This window comes from Crocodylus porosus, unplaced genomic scaffold (assembly GCF_001723895.1).
Source record: "Crocodylus porosus isolate Cpor-Errol unplaced genomic scaffold, CroPor_comp1, whole genome shotgun sequence".
Lineage (NCBI taxonomy): Eukaryota > Metazoa > Chordata > Crocodylia > Crocodylidae > Crocodylus > Crocodylus porosus.
In genome coordinates this window covers 42,743,715-42,757,922 of record NW_017728931.1, presented here as the reverse complement: position 1 = coordinate 42,757,922, position 14,208 = coordinate 42,743,715, and the positions used below count along the sequence as shown (strand labels likewise).

At 44.8% G+C, this 14,208-nt stretch overlaps 1 protein-coding gene across 2 annotated transcripts in view; it reads left to right on the top strand.

Moving 5' to 3' along the window:
* The window catches only part of ATP6V0A4 (ATPase H+ transporting V0 subunit a4), a 57,874-nt gene extending 50,023 nt beyond the window's left edge, over positions 1-7,851 (top strand). The window contains exons 19-21 of one of the 2 annotated variants that reach the window (XM_019544713.1): positions 2,664-2,781; positions 5,076-5,145; positions 7,492-7,851. In XM_019544713.1, coding sequence (XP_019400258.1) covers positions 2,664-2,781; positions 5,076-5,145; positions 7,492-7,582 — 279 coding nt within the window. In that variant the 3' untranslated portion in view covers positions 7,583-7,851. Of the gene's footprint in view, positions 1-2,663; positions 2,782-4,973; positions 5,146-7,491 lie in introns of both variants that reach the window. The other variant, XM_019544712.1, reaches the window with a different exon arrangement.
* Positions 7,852-14,208: the final 6,357 nt, after the last annotated feature.

The window sequence follows — 14,208 nt, the reverse complement described above, 5'->3', positions numbered from 1 at the left end:
TTACATGCTTTGCTGAATTTTTAGTGGGGAGTGCAAATGGCAAAAGACCATAGAACAAATAGTCTCATTTCCTGTAGGAAAGCTTGTTCTTTTGTGCCCTCTTGTCCAAGTAGGAAACATATACATTTAGATTTTTAGATTAAGCACCTGGGCTTAGGGGGTGCATGCCTGACCATAGAAATATAGGATTTGCCAGGATCTGGACACTTAGATTCAAGGCCCCCATAGGCCAGCATCCTGCCTTGGACAGGGCCAGCATCAGAGCCCCCTGCAGGCTGATTTGGGACCATATTCCCTATATGTAGCTGGAGATTGGTTTAAGCACCAAAGCATAAGTCTTCCAGTCCCCTTGAGGTTTTATCCATTGCTGCAGGAAAGCAGTTGCCATATTTCAAAAGGCACATGAGTTTTCTGTGTTAAAAGAATCTGAAATCTGGAGAGAAAAATGAAAACAACCAAAATTGCCAGTGTTGTTCTGACCTGAATAGACTGATCCAGCCCATACTGAAGTCAGCACAGAGGTTGAGTTCAGTAGATCTTTGAGCTTCTACACAAAGGCTAGGGACAGACATTCAAAAAGCCTGAGCCTGAATTGATTCAATTTTTGCAGGTAGTCTAATCTGGCTAGGCTGAACTGGTTTGTAACCATACAGACATCCGCTGGACTGAGGAAATTCAGGCACATGCCTGCAGTGGCTCAGGCTAGAAGCTGGGGGGTGCTAGAGCAGCCCTCCCTTGGCCTCTGAGTAGAGAGGGGTTCCCCCAGCCTTGATAACAGAGCATTTATCAGCACTTAGCACCCCAACAAAAAAAAGCCTCTTTCTTTAGTTCAAGCTCTTCTTAAACAACTTTTTCCAAGGAAGGAACAGAGGGACATTACCAGTTACCTATTGATTAGCTCCAAAAAAGCCCTAAGCTGACAGTGTCCTGTCTGCCTTTGTCCTGTCTGCTTTACACAGACACCTCTCAGCATTAGCTAGCATACCGCATACTGGATGTGGTCCATGCTGTGGGAGAGAGGAGGGACAGATCCCTACTTGAGCAGCAAATGGTGAGGGGGGGATGGGGCATGAGGATGCCAGTAAGACCCTGCTGTGCCTACAAGTCTCTGCCAGAGCTCCAGCAAGGGAGGAGAGAGGAGAGGCCAGCCCAGCTCATAGTTTCATAGTTGGTAGGGTCAGAAGGGACCTGAGCAGATCATCAAGTCCGACCCCCTGTCATGGGCAGGAAAGAGTACTGGGGTCAAACGACCCCAGCAAGGTGTTTGTCTAGCCTCCTGTTAAAGACCCCCGGGTAGGAGCCAGCACCACTTCTCTTGGAAGTTGGTTCCAGATCCTAGCAGCCCTGACAGTGAAGTAGCGCCTCCTGATGTCTAGTCTGAATCTAGACTGTGGAGCAGAAATCCCAGCCCAGCCCAAAGAGCATGCTGGGGGACTCTGATTTAACTTAAACCAGGGAGGAGTTTGGAACAGACATTGCATAAGCCAGTTTGACCCAAATCAATTAAGTGTGATACTATATTCAACCAGGTTTATCTCAAATCAGTTTCAGCCATTTTCAGACTGGTTTGTGTGCACTGAATGTCTGTTCTGTTACAGGTTTAAACCAGGTTCTGATCACTTAAACTGGTTTATGTGTAATGTCTGTCCCTAGTCTCAGGGTTTGGACAAACAAAGGTGCATCACCATGAGTTAAAAGGGAATGGGAACTTGCCAGGCATCAACTTCTTTGTAGCAACTGTTTCATGTGCCTGTTCTTCCACAATAGTGATCTGATCCACAAGCTAAATAGTAGTAGGGCTCATTCAGGAGTTAGCTGCCCTGGTTATTTACCATCAGGTAAGAGTGGGCAAATCTTACTGCTACCCTTCCCCACGTGCACTGTGTAGTGGTGGGCCAGCTTAGACATGCAGTGCACTAGGGGGTGGGGGTAGGTCATGGAGATGTGGTGCAGCGATGGCAGTGAGGGTGCCCATGGGGTATGTTGCTCAGAGGGAGTTGCAACTTGCTGTGGTGCAGCTCCCAGGATATGTGGCCCCTTCTTGGAAGTTGCACAGTCCCAGCCCCAGCCCAAAGCTAGGTAGCACTGATTTGGGTGGGTATTACATATCTCCCATACCCTTGTTGTGGGATAAAACTTGCCAAAAACTGATGCCAATTTGTGAGCAGCTGTGAAAGAGTTAACACTGGACTGAACCCACCCCTTTGACTTCCTGGCAGGGGGAGAGAAGTTGGCAGCCATCTTTTAACAAAGTGTCTTTATCCTTCTGTGCTTCCACATAGTGAAGTTCTGGTAAAGAAAATCTGCTCCCCTGCTTAAGACATAAACCCCATTTTGGAGGGCTAATATTTTTGGGGGAAAGGTAGATGTAGTATGCTAGTGAATACAGCAAAGTGCGGGGAAGGCAAATACAGAGTGGTTGTTTAGCAGTTGCTTTTCACTGGAGTTTTTCTTCTTCCAAGTTTGGTGCCTGAGAAGATGGAACAAGCAGAACAGTTTACAGACCTGTCCTCTTGTCAAATAGCCACATATTGTTCCTATCATCCTGAGGAAGGAGATTGGTGCACAATGTGTACTAACCTACAATGTATAGTGTATTACTGTTCCACTAGCCAGGCAGCCCAGAATGGAGGTGAGGCAGCTTCATTTTTGCATCATTTCAGTTCAATTTTGGAGACACATTTGTCCACCAAGCAATCCACACCATTGAATACTGCCTGGGCTGCATCTCCAATACGGCATCCTACCTCCGGCTTTGGGCACTAAGCTTGGCTCATGCACGTGAGTTATTGCTTCATGTTGTTCAGCTGTAACAATAATCAGTGTTCATTGCTGCTATGGGAAATGTGTCATTGTCATTGGAAATCTTTATTTTCACTGCAAATGAAAATGAAGCTTCTGCAAACTCAGAATCTGCTGTGGGATTTTCCACCTGGAAAGTTGAAGCAAACTATTCTGCATCAATACAAATTGGTATGATTTGAGAATTGTCAAACCTGATTGAATATTTTGTGGCTGTTTGACTTGTGTTCATACTAGCTGCTGAGAGGCTTCATGGAAGTTGTAGTTTGGGTGTCTCATGCCTTTGTTCTCTAATATAGTCCAAGCCCTCTGAATTTCCTGTGATGCACCGTAGTTTCCTCCTCTGGTAGCTTCATCATAATCCGTCATGGGAAATTGAGTCTAGCCCTAGAGATGGATGAGGGTAGTAAGGCAGGCAGGTTACAAGACCCATCACAGCAGCAGCTCAAGGGGACAGATCAATGTTAAAATGACCTGAAACATGACATTTTCCTTCAGTTTAACAAATCAAAATGACAAAGCTCATTTCAAGAATGTTGAAACCTTTCATTCTGACCTGAAATGGTCACACTGAACTAATTCAGAACTTTATATTTCATCAGGAAAAAAATCACCGTTGCAGTTTTTCTTGATTTAGGATGAAAACAGATGTTGAAATTTCAAGCTCTTCAGAAGGTCTGATTTTCAGCATCTCTGATTATCATTATAATCTGTTTATTGAACGTGTGGCAGTACTGCCTGCTTCTGGGTATTGTGCAAACCTGGAACAAAAAAACAGTCCTTTCCCCACAGAGATTGCAGTGTAGAACGAGACAAATATAAAAAACAACCCCTTAATGCAAAGGTGCTTGATTTACCACAAGCTTCCAGGTGACCCTGGGCAAGTCGCTTTGTCCCTCTGTGCCTCCTTTCTCCATCTGTCAGAGGAGAGAGGTACACTTTTCTACCCATGCTGGGGGTGCTGAGGAGTAATGTATGAAAGACAATAAAGTGCTCAGGTACTCACCATAAAAGGAGTCATTGAAGTGCCTTGGATATATAGTTTCCTGGTGAGCACAGTTTCCCTGTCTACTGTAGACAGGACTCTTCACTCCAAGTCTGCTGCAACTTTGATATAACATTGTGCTGTAGGTTGGGTTTTGTGAGCTTGCTGATGGGGCCTAAGCTTGGTTTTACAATTAGATATATGATACGGAGCTTATCGCAGTCCCCAGGTAAACAGAACTAGTTCATTCATTTTCTAGGTGCTCATTCTCAATGTCTTCCATAAGAGGAAGTGGCCAGGCAGGACACATACAAAGGTCCTCAGCTAGCATAAAGCAGGCTATAAAGAGACATCACTAGATGAAGTGAATCAGCTCTGCTGGGATGCATCCTGGACCCTGCTGGGCCCCTGCCACTCCTGGGAGCCAATCCTGCAGGACAACAGTTGGGGCAAGCATCTGCAAACTGAGGGGACCGCAGGGTTTCCCCATTTGCAGAGATGCACCCTGAGTCAGGATTGCTGGGCATGCCTCTGCAAATGGGGAAACTGGGCAGGCATTCCTGGGGCTTCAGAGGACCAATCCTGTGCACCCCAGGAGCAGAAAGATGTCTGTTTGCTTTTGGTTGGTTATGCCATAAAAAGTTTCATGGCCCAAAGGTGACATCTGTTTGCAGCCTCAGTTTAGCTCTACTGATGCCAGTGGAGCTCTGGAGCTCTCATTTGCACCCATTTAAGTCTGGCTCTGTGCTCCTATGGAGAGCTGTAATGAATAATTATAGCCGTACCTGTCAGAGCCCCCCAGGGAAATCCAAGCAGCCTTTTTGCAGAAGCTTCCATGTCTTCCTATCACAGTGGTAGGAATTGATGGCAGTGTAGCTGCCTGGGTCCCTCCTGTCAGTCACATTCCAAGAGGAATCTAGTTGTCTTGAGCATTTTGCATTCATCTTTGTCACCAAAGTGTGTTCCCTTTTTTTTACATTGGGTGTTTCTGATCTCCAGCCAGTGTTAAGGTATCAGCTCTAAAGGGCATCTTACCTTGTGCAAAAGATGGATTCTTTCTGGCTTTGATGTTGCATTCTCCAGTCTACCCATTAAGTCGATGATTGATTGTTATCACAGTAGCTATTGAACTGTCCACAACTTTTGCTCAGCTCCATTCTTTTTCTTTCCTTTACTTGCACTGCAGAATTATCTGAGGTCCTCTGGACCATGGTGATGAGTGTGGGACTCAGGAGTAGCAGCTGGGGAGGACTTATTGTGGTCTTTGTCATCTTTGCGGTCTTCGCAGTTCTGACAGTAGCCATTCTGCTTGTCATGGAGGGTCTCTCTGCATTCCTGCATGCACTGCGCCTTCACTGGTAAGTTCTATAAAAGAAGATTCCCCAAATGCCTTTCTCATTGCAATTTCAGGGAGAAAAGGGTACCCATTTACTGCATAGAGGCCATGGAGATGGGGCCACCATAGATTTTGTTACAGAATGGTTTTTATTTATACCACTGTTTCTGTGCCTTGGACCTATCCCAAATCATTGTGTACCATTAGTAGTTCTGAGTTTGACTGCTAGGTGCACAAGTCATGCACTATGCAGAAGTACCCACTTCTGATTAATTTGAGACCACCAAACTCATATCAGTCAGGACAAAGTTCATATTTGTAAGCCAATTTCTGCAGGTAAAGGGCAACAGTGCCACTTTGACTTGGGTGATTAAGACATTTCTTTAAGATCTTATGATTGCAGCTTCACTCTGAATTCTAAGCACTGAAGGTATATCTGATATGCACTCAGGCCCTGTCCAGATGAATGTGGATGTTTGGTTCCCCTTGGACAACTAGTGGTGGTGCACCTTGTGCCTCAGCTGGTTGTCCCTGGGGAACGTCCATGCCATTCACACTCTGGCATGTGGCAGCTCACCCAAGGTTGAGGTAGGGGAGGCTGGGGCCAGCACTGGACTGGCCCCAGCAGCCTTACCTGGGGTCCTGGGGGCCTTCTGGGACTACAGCAGCAGTGAACCTGTCACTCAGAGCCTGACTGGTAGCCATAGCGTGGCTCTGTCTGGCCAGGCTCCGGTTTTGAGCAGCATACACTGCCCCCATGTGCACCGCTCCTCTTTCTCTTTTTGCACAAGTTTTTTTGACCCCTGGATACCCAGGGGTCACCCCCGCGCTGCTCCCTTGCAGTGTGGTGAGCGGCTGAACATGTGGTATGTAGTGCCACAGACACGTCTCTGGCACCACATACCGCATGGCCATGTTTGTCTGGATGTGGCCTCACCATTGTATAAGTCTGTATAAACCTTCTACTACCTCACTCGGGTACTAATAGAAGTCTAACCATGGTAGCATGGAAGTCAGCACAGAATACAAAACCCGTCTGAGAAACTGGGGAAGTTAGTCAGTTGGGTAGTAAATGCAGACTGATCTCTACACTGCACAGCTAAACTGCCAGCAGTACCTGAGCTAACTAGTTTAAAAGATAGTTCAGATATGTTTATACTGCCCTGCAGTGTAGACATACCCTAGTAGTGATGTATAAAGTAAAACCAACTGGAGGAAAAAGCTCCCCCAAACCAACCTTGGAGGGCATTTTTAAATGTTGTTGCTGGGTACTTCCTATCTTGTGACAGTCCATCACTAACCATATAATGCGGTCAACAAGACGCGGTTGAAAGGCTTGGAGTCACTTGATACTGTCTGGACACTGGGAAGCTGAAAAGTCTGTTATCTCAGACTGTTGTACTGTACAGTGGAGGGAACTTGGCCACATCTGACAGTAGCATACCTAGGGGAGGGTGAGAGGGGCACCAGCCCCACTCATTGACTTTAACAAAGGCACCAAAATCATCCCCCATGCCCATGGAGTTCATGCCCCACAGCAAGAGCAGTCCCACAGTGTTGCTCTTGCAGCTATGGCAGCTGGGGCATGGACACTACACTGCTGCTGCTGCTCACAGGAGACGAGGGCAGAGCGTGTATGGCCGTGGTAGCAGCAGCTGGGAACTGGGTAAAACTCTTATGCCCAGCCCCTGCCCCTTCTCAGAGCCTGCAGCACTCCCCCCACCAGCTGTCCCACAGGGTTTCCCCAGGGTGCAGACCCTGTTTATTATATCAGTGCTCCCTGATGGTTATTAAAGATCTCGTAGTTGTTAAGTGTGTGTGTGGTGGGGAGGGGGGCGACTTTCCCTTGCTTTCCAGATACTGCCGATTGTGCCCGTTAAAAGCACTTCAGACTGACTTGTGGAAGGTCCTATACAGCTGGGTAGTACTTGTGAAGTCACGCTGCAGCTTCAGCATTTGTCTTTTTCAAGCACCTGCCTTTCTTCCTCCTCCCAGCAGGCAAGGGAGATGGAAATGTATTATGCTGAGAGTTCTTCTTTCTCTTCTAAGTTGTTAATGGCATGATGGCTGGCTGTGTCCACTTCCATTATGCACCCCCGCCCTGGAAAATCCCAGCTTGACTGCTGACCTAGAACATATCCACATCCCAATGCTTCAGAGATCACTAGAAACTCATATGAGTTTCTGACTCCGAGCCTTGAGTCGTGTGTCCAGGTCCTGGTCTCCCTAGTATTGCTGTTTCTACTTCCCTGCTTGATTTTTAGAATGGTCCTTTCTCCTTCTTCCATCCCCCCCCCCACACATTATACTGTGTAAGTTCATTACTGTGCCAATTTAACTGCTCTCTGTGTTGATCTTTCCTCTTTAGGGTGGAATTCCAGAACAAGTTTTACGTGGGGGCAGGCTATAAGTTTTCTCCTTTCTCCTTCAATGATATTATAAATGGAACCGAAGAATAAAGGCAGAATAAAGAACTGAAGAATAAAGGCAACTCAGCACACACAGATTTTGAATTCCCCAGATCCTTCATTTTACATTTTCTTAATGTTATTACCATGTTGAATGCCGAATTCTCTTAAATGTGAATTTCATAGTAATTGGAATGGTTATCCGAGTCAGTGCCGAGTACCTAACCCTACCGGTTTTTTGAAGTCACCTCTCTCCTGTTTGCTTAAAGATAGAGGAATTGTGATATTTTGAAATGAATAAATTATTCATAATGAGCTCACATGTGCTCTTTCCCTTTCTCTGTCCTGCCTTGTGATGCATACTTTTCCAAAGAAAATGTATTGATTTAGACTTAGCCCCAAGGGTGATCAGGTGTCATTTACATGCGATTAAACTGCTTGCCAGATTTCACTTCGGTTAGCACACCAACTATACAAAAATGATTCAAAACAACTGAGAAGAATGCAGTATCACAAACCTATATTTATGTAGGCACTTTACTACAACAAACCCGTTATTATCGGATTTGTTCCAGAGTTTATAACTGCTGGACTTCAGACTTTCTCATACATTGTCACTTTAGAAGAGTGTTAAGTCTGTCATTTAAATAATAGCACAGTCCAGCTGCAGACTCGCAACCACTTTTTTCTTTCATTGTTGACTTGTTTTCCTACGGAAAATCCACTCGTAAAATGGTGACTTCTGTTTTAATTTTAAAATAGATTGTTCAAGTAGACTATGCAAAGAATGCTAATGCATAATGAACAAGGAGAACAGATGCATTAATACAGAAAAGCAGTTAGCTGTGTTCCTCTGAAGCTAGGCATAGAGCAGGGCAGAGCAGGATGACACCTTGTAATATCTTAAGCCTCTGACAGATGTTAAAAAGAAGGCTTGATGGGATCTGGTGCAGGATCCCAACAATTGTGCCCTCTGTCCTGCCACACATGTATGGCAGGAGTCATGATTGTGGGATCCAGCATTGATCCCATTACACCATATTGCTGGCTCAGGAGGAGCCTGGGGTCAAGATTGTGGGGCTCACCCTTCACCTCTGTGGCTGAGAAGCCCATCAGCCGACAGAGCTCCCAGCCACGGGAGTGCATGGTATCCCCCCGCAGCTGGAAGCTCGGTCACTGCTGGGGCTGTCAGCTGTAGGTGCACACCCTATGCTCCTCCCACGAGGAGCCCTGTCATTGATCAGAGCTTCCAGCTGTAGGGGGGCACCTTGTGCACTCATGGCTGGGAGCTCCATCCGCTGCCTGAGGTTCAGGGGATGAGCACAGTGGGCTCCCCCAACTGGGACCCCCACTCAGCTGACCTGCTCCCAGCCTCCAGAGCAAACAGGAGCACTGGCCATACATTTAATTAAAAGTTTGATAGCAAGGAGTGACAAAGTTACTGGTCATATTTTGTGTAATCACTTTGCTGCTTATTCTTGATTTTTATTACACCATTAATTAAACAAATTGTTGGCCTGGTCACTACTTAAGATAGATTTAACGAGTTACACCTTAAGTGTAATGTGTCAGGGGCCTCAGGGTATTTGACATGTCCTTCTTTCACTAAATCTCAGTTTATTGCTAACCTCATTAGCATTAAATGGAATCATATTAATCATGAAGATTTTTCTTCTATAAATGTGGGTGTACTGTCAAGGATGCTATTGTATTTTTCTATCAAGAGATTCTGGTGAAGTTGTGAAGGAAAATCTTGCAATGGTTGGTGCGCATATAGATCCCCTCCATATTTCACTTTCTTGATATTCGAGTATACAGAAGATATGCAAATGATGAAAGTTGCTAGAAAAATACTCAGTGAAATAGCTAACAATGCAGACATGTAAATTGCTATAATCAGGCTTGGGAATAAACATCCTGTCGAGAAAAATAGGGGAAATCACTGCCTTGGTCACAGTTGCTATATTTGACTTCCTGTGTTGCAGTCTCAGGAAGACAACACAGCATCAGGTCATTTCTGGAACATTTCCTTGGTACCAGAGGAGTTGGAGAATTTGTTTAAATTGGAATTTCAATTCTGCAGAAGCTGATGGAGCCCAGAGACATGTTGGGCTGGAATTGGTCTGGCCCTTCAAACACAGGAGCCAGGATGCAACATTTTCTAGGCTTGAACAGGGCAAGGAGAACCTGCTTCTCCTGCCTACTTGAGAGTTACATGTTTTATGGTTGACTAAATCCATCTTCCTTGCACATGCACACTCATGTGCATACATACACACACTAAGTTGTGGCATTGTCTATGGATTGTCAACATTCATAATAATACTTTGGTTTTTCATCCAAGTTTTTGTTTATTGGCAGAAGCGCAAGGGTTGGGGGGGAAAGCACTTTGAAAGTAAGGCAAGGATCTGATCAGGTGTGTCTGCAAACAGAGAAAACAATTTACTTTATGAGAAAACAGGCAGGTGAATTTATCTGCACAAACATCTATTTTATCTTCATGGCTCCTCTCCAGGCAGTCAGATGTAACTGCGAAGAAGATTATCTGAAATGGAATATCTTTTTTTTTCCCACACAGCTTCCTTGTGTTTTTGCTGTGAATTTTTATCTTAAATGGGGAAAGCAAACAAGATTTGGGTAAGTTAAAGCAGGGAGGACTGCTTAGTGACCTGTGTACTGTATTTCAACTCAAGGGATCCAATGTCAGATCTGGGCTCTGCTACAGGCTCTTGTGACCTTGGGTGAGTCACTAAATAGGTTTTATCCCTAAGGGCATGTCTACACCATGCTTCAGTGTGCTGGGGGGGGGGGGGGTCCAAAAGTAGTACACAATGTTGATGAAGACCATAAAAATGCATCTCTAGGTGGAGGTGGACCACCACGCACAACTGAAGTTTTTGTAAGAAGAGTCTTTCAGAGTAATGACTGGTCCCTGAGGATTGATCATGGGCTTTACATGAGAGGCCTGTGCTGAAGCACTTTGGTATCTCTATTTCATGGGATGTAGGTGGCCACCTGACCTGGATGGACCTGGGGAAGTTGATAATTATTGAATAGTAGGCTTTAACCCCAAATCCTGAAATCCTTGCTGATTCTTTGCTCACTCATTATGATCACTACTACTGCGTTCTCCCAGGTCTAGCAGCCTGCAAAGCAACTTTCACTTAGCAAAACTGTGCAGCACTGAACCATCAGATCTTCACAAGAAATGATTGCTTTCATGCCCAGAGTTATACCCTGTCCACCCATTACCTTGGATCATGGTAATGGGATAGTGGGATGATTTGAGTTCTGTAGTGTCATGGGGTGGCTGAGCAAATGTCAAGCATCATGCAGTCCGGTTTAGCCTAGCAGCCTAATGCTGAGGCAGGTAAGCTACCATTATCCCAAAAGTGATCCTTCCAGTACAAAGTTATGGCCTGTCAGTAGCGAATCTGGATGTATTGCTGACCATAGTCTGTCCAGCTTGTAGAGAAGCAAGTCTCCGTCACTGGTAGTATGGTGCATTTCTGTAAGGACCAAATTTGCTTGAGAACAAACAGCACAGACTTCTGGCAACTGCAGCCTTCCAGCCTCACTTGGCCTCTTAGGGTTCACAGCTGAAGAAAACCTCATGGATCAGTCATCCTAGCTGACTTTGCTTTCTGCTTTCAAGGCAAACTCAGGCTGCCATAACATGATGCAGAGAACTCCTGTCCCCCTACACACACTCTGGCACCCCTGAAGCTTTGTTCCCATAATTTTCCATACTAGTTGCCAGTACTGAAGCATGGATTATAGTAGTGGCAGAATCCGTTCAGATCACCATGATCCAAACACTTGTTCCTTTGTGGCTAATGTTCTTGTGTGCATCACCGGCTTGAGTTTGTTGTCTTTCAGGCAATTGCCCAGTTCCTTCAATTCTCTTTTGTCTGTTTATCCAGAATAGTCTCAGTGTTATGTTTCCTTTCCTGCTTGCCTGTGGTTGCCAAACCAGCTGTATCCTTCCTTCTTCTGCTTGCTGTAGGCATGGAACAAAGAAGCAAAAGAACATATCCCTCATTCGATTATAATAAAAAAGGCCTATTTCACCCTTTCCAATTTTATTGATTCCCATCACCATAGTATCCAAATATCTTCTGTAGTGTCTTCTGGTCATCATCTTTGTTAAGTGATGGACACACCATGTGCTCAGCTTACAAACTTACTTAAAAAAACCTTAGGCTAATACTTCATCACTTTTGCTTACAGAATCATAAGTCAGCAGGCAGAAAAGAACCAAGTAGCCATCAGTTGCCCAAACCTGGAGTGTAGCCGGGTTGTTTTGTACATCATCAGTTCTCAGTCATGCTTGGAGGTCTGGGTTGTTCCAATTATTTCCCTCTAGCTTTCATCTCAACATGCACTGCATCTATCATTGGTACTCTATGGATATATACTGGGTGCATCTACATGAGATGCTTATAGCCAAGTTGCCTAATTAACTCTGCAGTAAAGCACCACTGTTTACATGAGTGGTGCTATTCAACCAGAGTAAGCTAATTAACTCTACTATAGGACTGTATTGCTCAATGCAAGTACTAATCTATGGCAGAGTTATTTATTCTGCCACAGCACATATGTAGACAGTGACTAGAGCTGGCAGGGGCATGAGGGCACTATGTAGGGCTGCCTGTTGGCTAGCCCCACACTATAACACCCTTATACACCAGCCAACCCCTCTGCAGCAAGTTAAGCCAAATAGGAGCAGCCCCAGGCTGTCAGGCAAACTCTTTGGGCCCCCTGCCCTGGCCCAATGTGCTGTGATCCCAGGCACATGTGTAAACACTGTGCCCAGGAGCAATAAACTCCAGTGCAGACTGTGCCAGAGCTTATTGCATCTAGCTGATTTAATGTGTAGATTTGCCTACTATGTAACTTTTTGATCCAGCCAGGACTCAAGGCATTATACAAACTATCCAGTCATTTTCTGACTGGATTAATTTCTCCCGTACTTCCTTGAAATAATTTGGTAGGCCTATATTCTAGGAACTATCTGTTCAAGTAACATTCTTCTCATCTGTTTTGCAGGATTATACCCTGCCTCAAAGAACTAAAAGGGCCTCTTGAAATGTTTGTTACAGCTACATTACAGAAGCTTAAAATTATGAAACATCTCTCACTAGGAACCCCCAGGCATTGTAGGAGACTTATTTAGCATCATTACCTTTTTTAAAATAACTTTCAACATCAGGTATTTTGTCTACGTGAGTGGAACTAATATGCAGTCATGTCATGTTTTAGTTCATGTGACTCTTAATCACTTGTTGTTCAATACAGTTACAAGTTTCATAATTTTTTTCCTTCTCTCCTCTAGTTTTCTAGTTTTTCTTCAGACAGTTATGCCTCTATTTCCTTGGTGGCTGAAGTATCTACATGGCTTGTTCCTACCTTAATCTAAAAACTAATGACTCATAGTGATTCAGCTGTTTCATCTGCTGTTCCAGTAGCCAGTCTCCTCACAATTTTTCCAGGTATCAGGATAATGATAACTCATGTTCTCGCTAAATGCCTTTATATAAGGTAATAGGCTCATCCTCAGATGGTTGATTTGTGGGGAATTAATCCAAGAGCTCTGGATCTAAAAGGGCAACCCTGCACTACTTGAGCTAAAAAACTAGTTTAGTCATGTTAATTTGGCTGAAATAGCAGCCCCCCAAAATCTCTGTATATGGCTTAGCCACTGGATGTGAAGCAGCATACCACCATGTTAATTTGAATAACTTGCCTACTAACCCAGAAGATCATCCTAAGAACTGGAGAGCCATGATAGGATAAAATCTGTAATAATACTCCATTGAAATTATACAGGGACCTGTTCTGGTTGCGAGTTTCATATAACTATGGCCAGGTTTCATTACTTTTGTACAAGAAACTTCCACATCATTCTGTAATCTTAATGTAAAAGGTCTCAGTTTTGCTATAACTGTTCTGCAAAGATTGGATTATACCAATTCAATACCGAGCAGCAGCTGATACAGGAAAGTGAAAAGAAGAATATAAAATAATACCATGTGATGCTGTATGTTTGATTAAGGCAAATGCTTTCCTCACCCTTTGAGAAGCTTGAGATTTAAATGTTTTGACAAGGCCGCTGCTGGAACACTTGTGTGGATCTGGCAGTGACATTTCAAAAATCAGGTTGAAAACTTAGGGAAAGTTGGGAAAAGAAGCAAAAGAATAATTCAGTGTCCTGAAAAAAGGCCTCTATAGTAAGAGGCTTAAGTTCAGTTAATTAGCTTCACATCCAACTGGCAGCCCATGGGATACATACGGCTCCCAAAGAGTTAACCTGCCACTCTTGGTTTCTCAGTCACTCAGGCACTGCTCCCACCCATTGCAATCCTGCTGCAAGATTCTGGTCTACCCGTTTTTCTGCCCTGGGCGTGGGGTGGGGCAGTATGTCCTGCAGGACTGAGGGACCCTGTGGTTAGGGCAATGGGAGACTCAAGGAACCCCCATATAGCATGGGGGGGGTCCAGGTATGGCTCAGTGGAGGTTGCCTGCTACATGGCATGGTGGGGGCCATGCAGCAAGACCTGGACAGGTTACAGGGGTGGGCTAGCAAAAACAGGATGTGCTTCAATACTGACAAGTGCAGGGTGCTGCACTTGGGCAGTAGTAACCAGCAGCACACTTATAAGATGGGAAACTCCCTT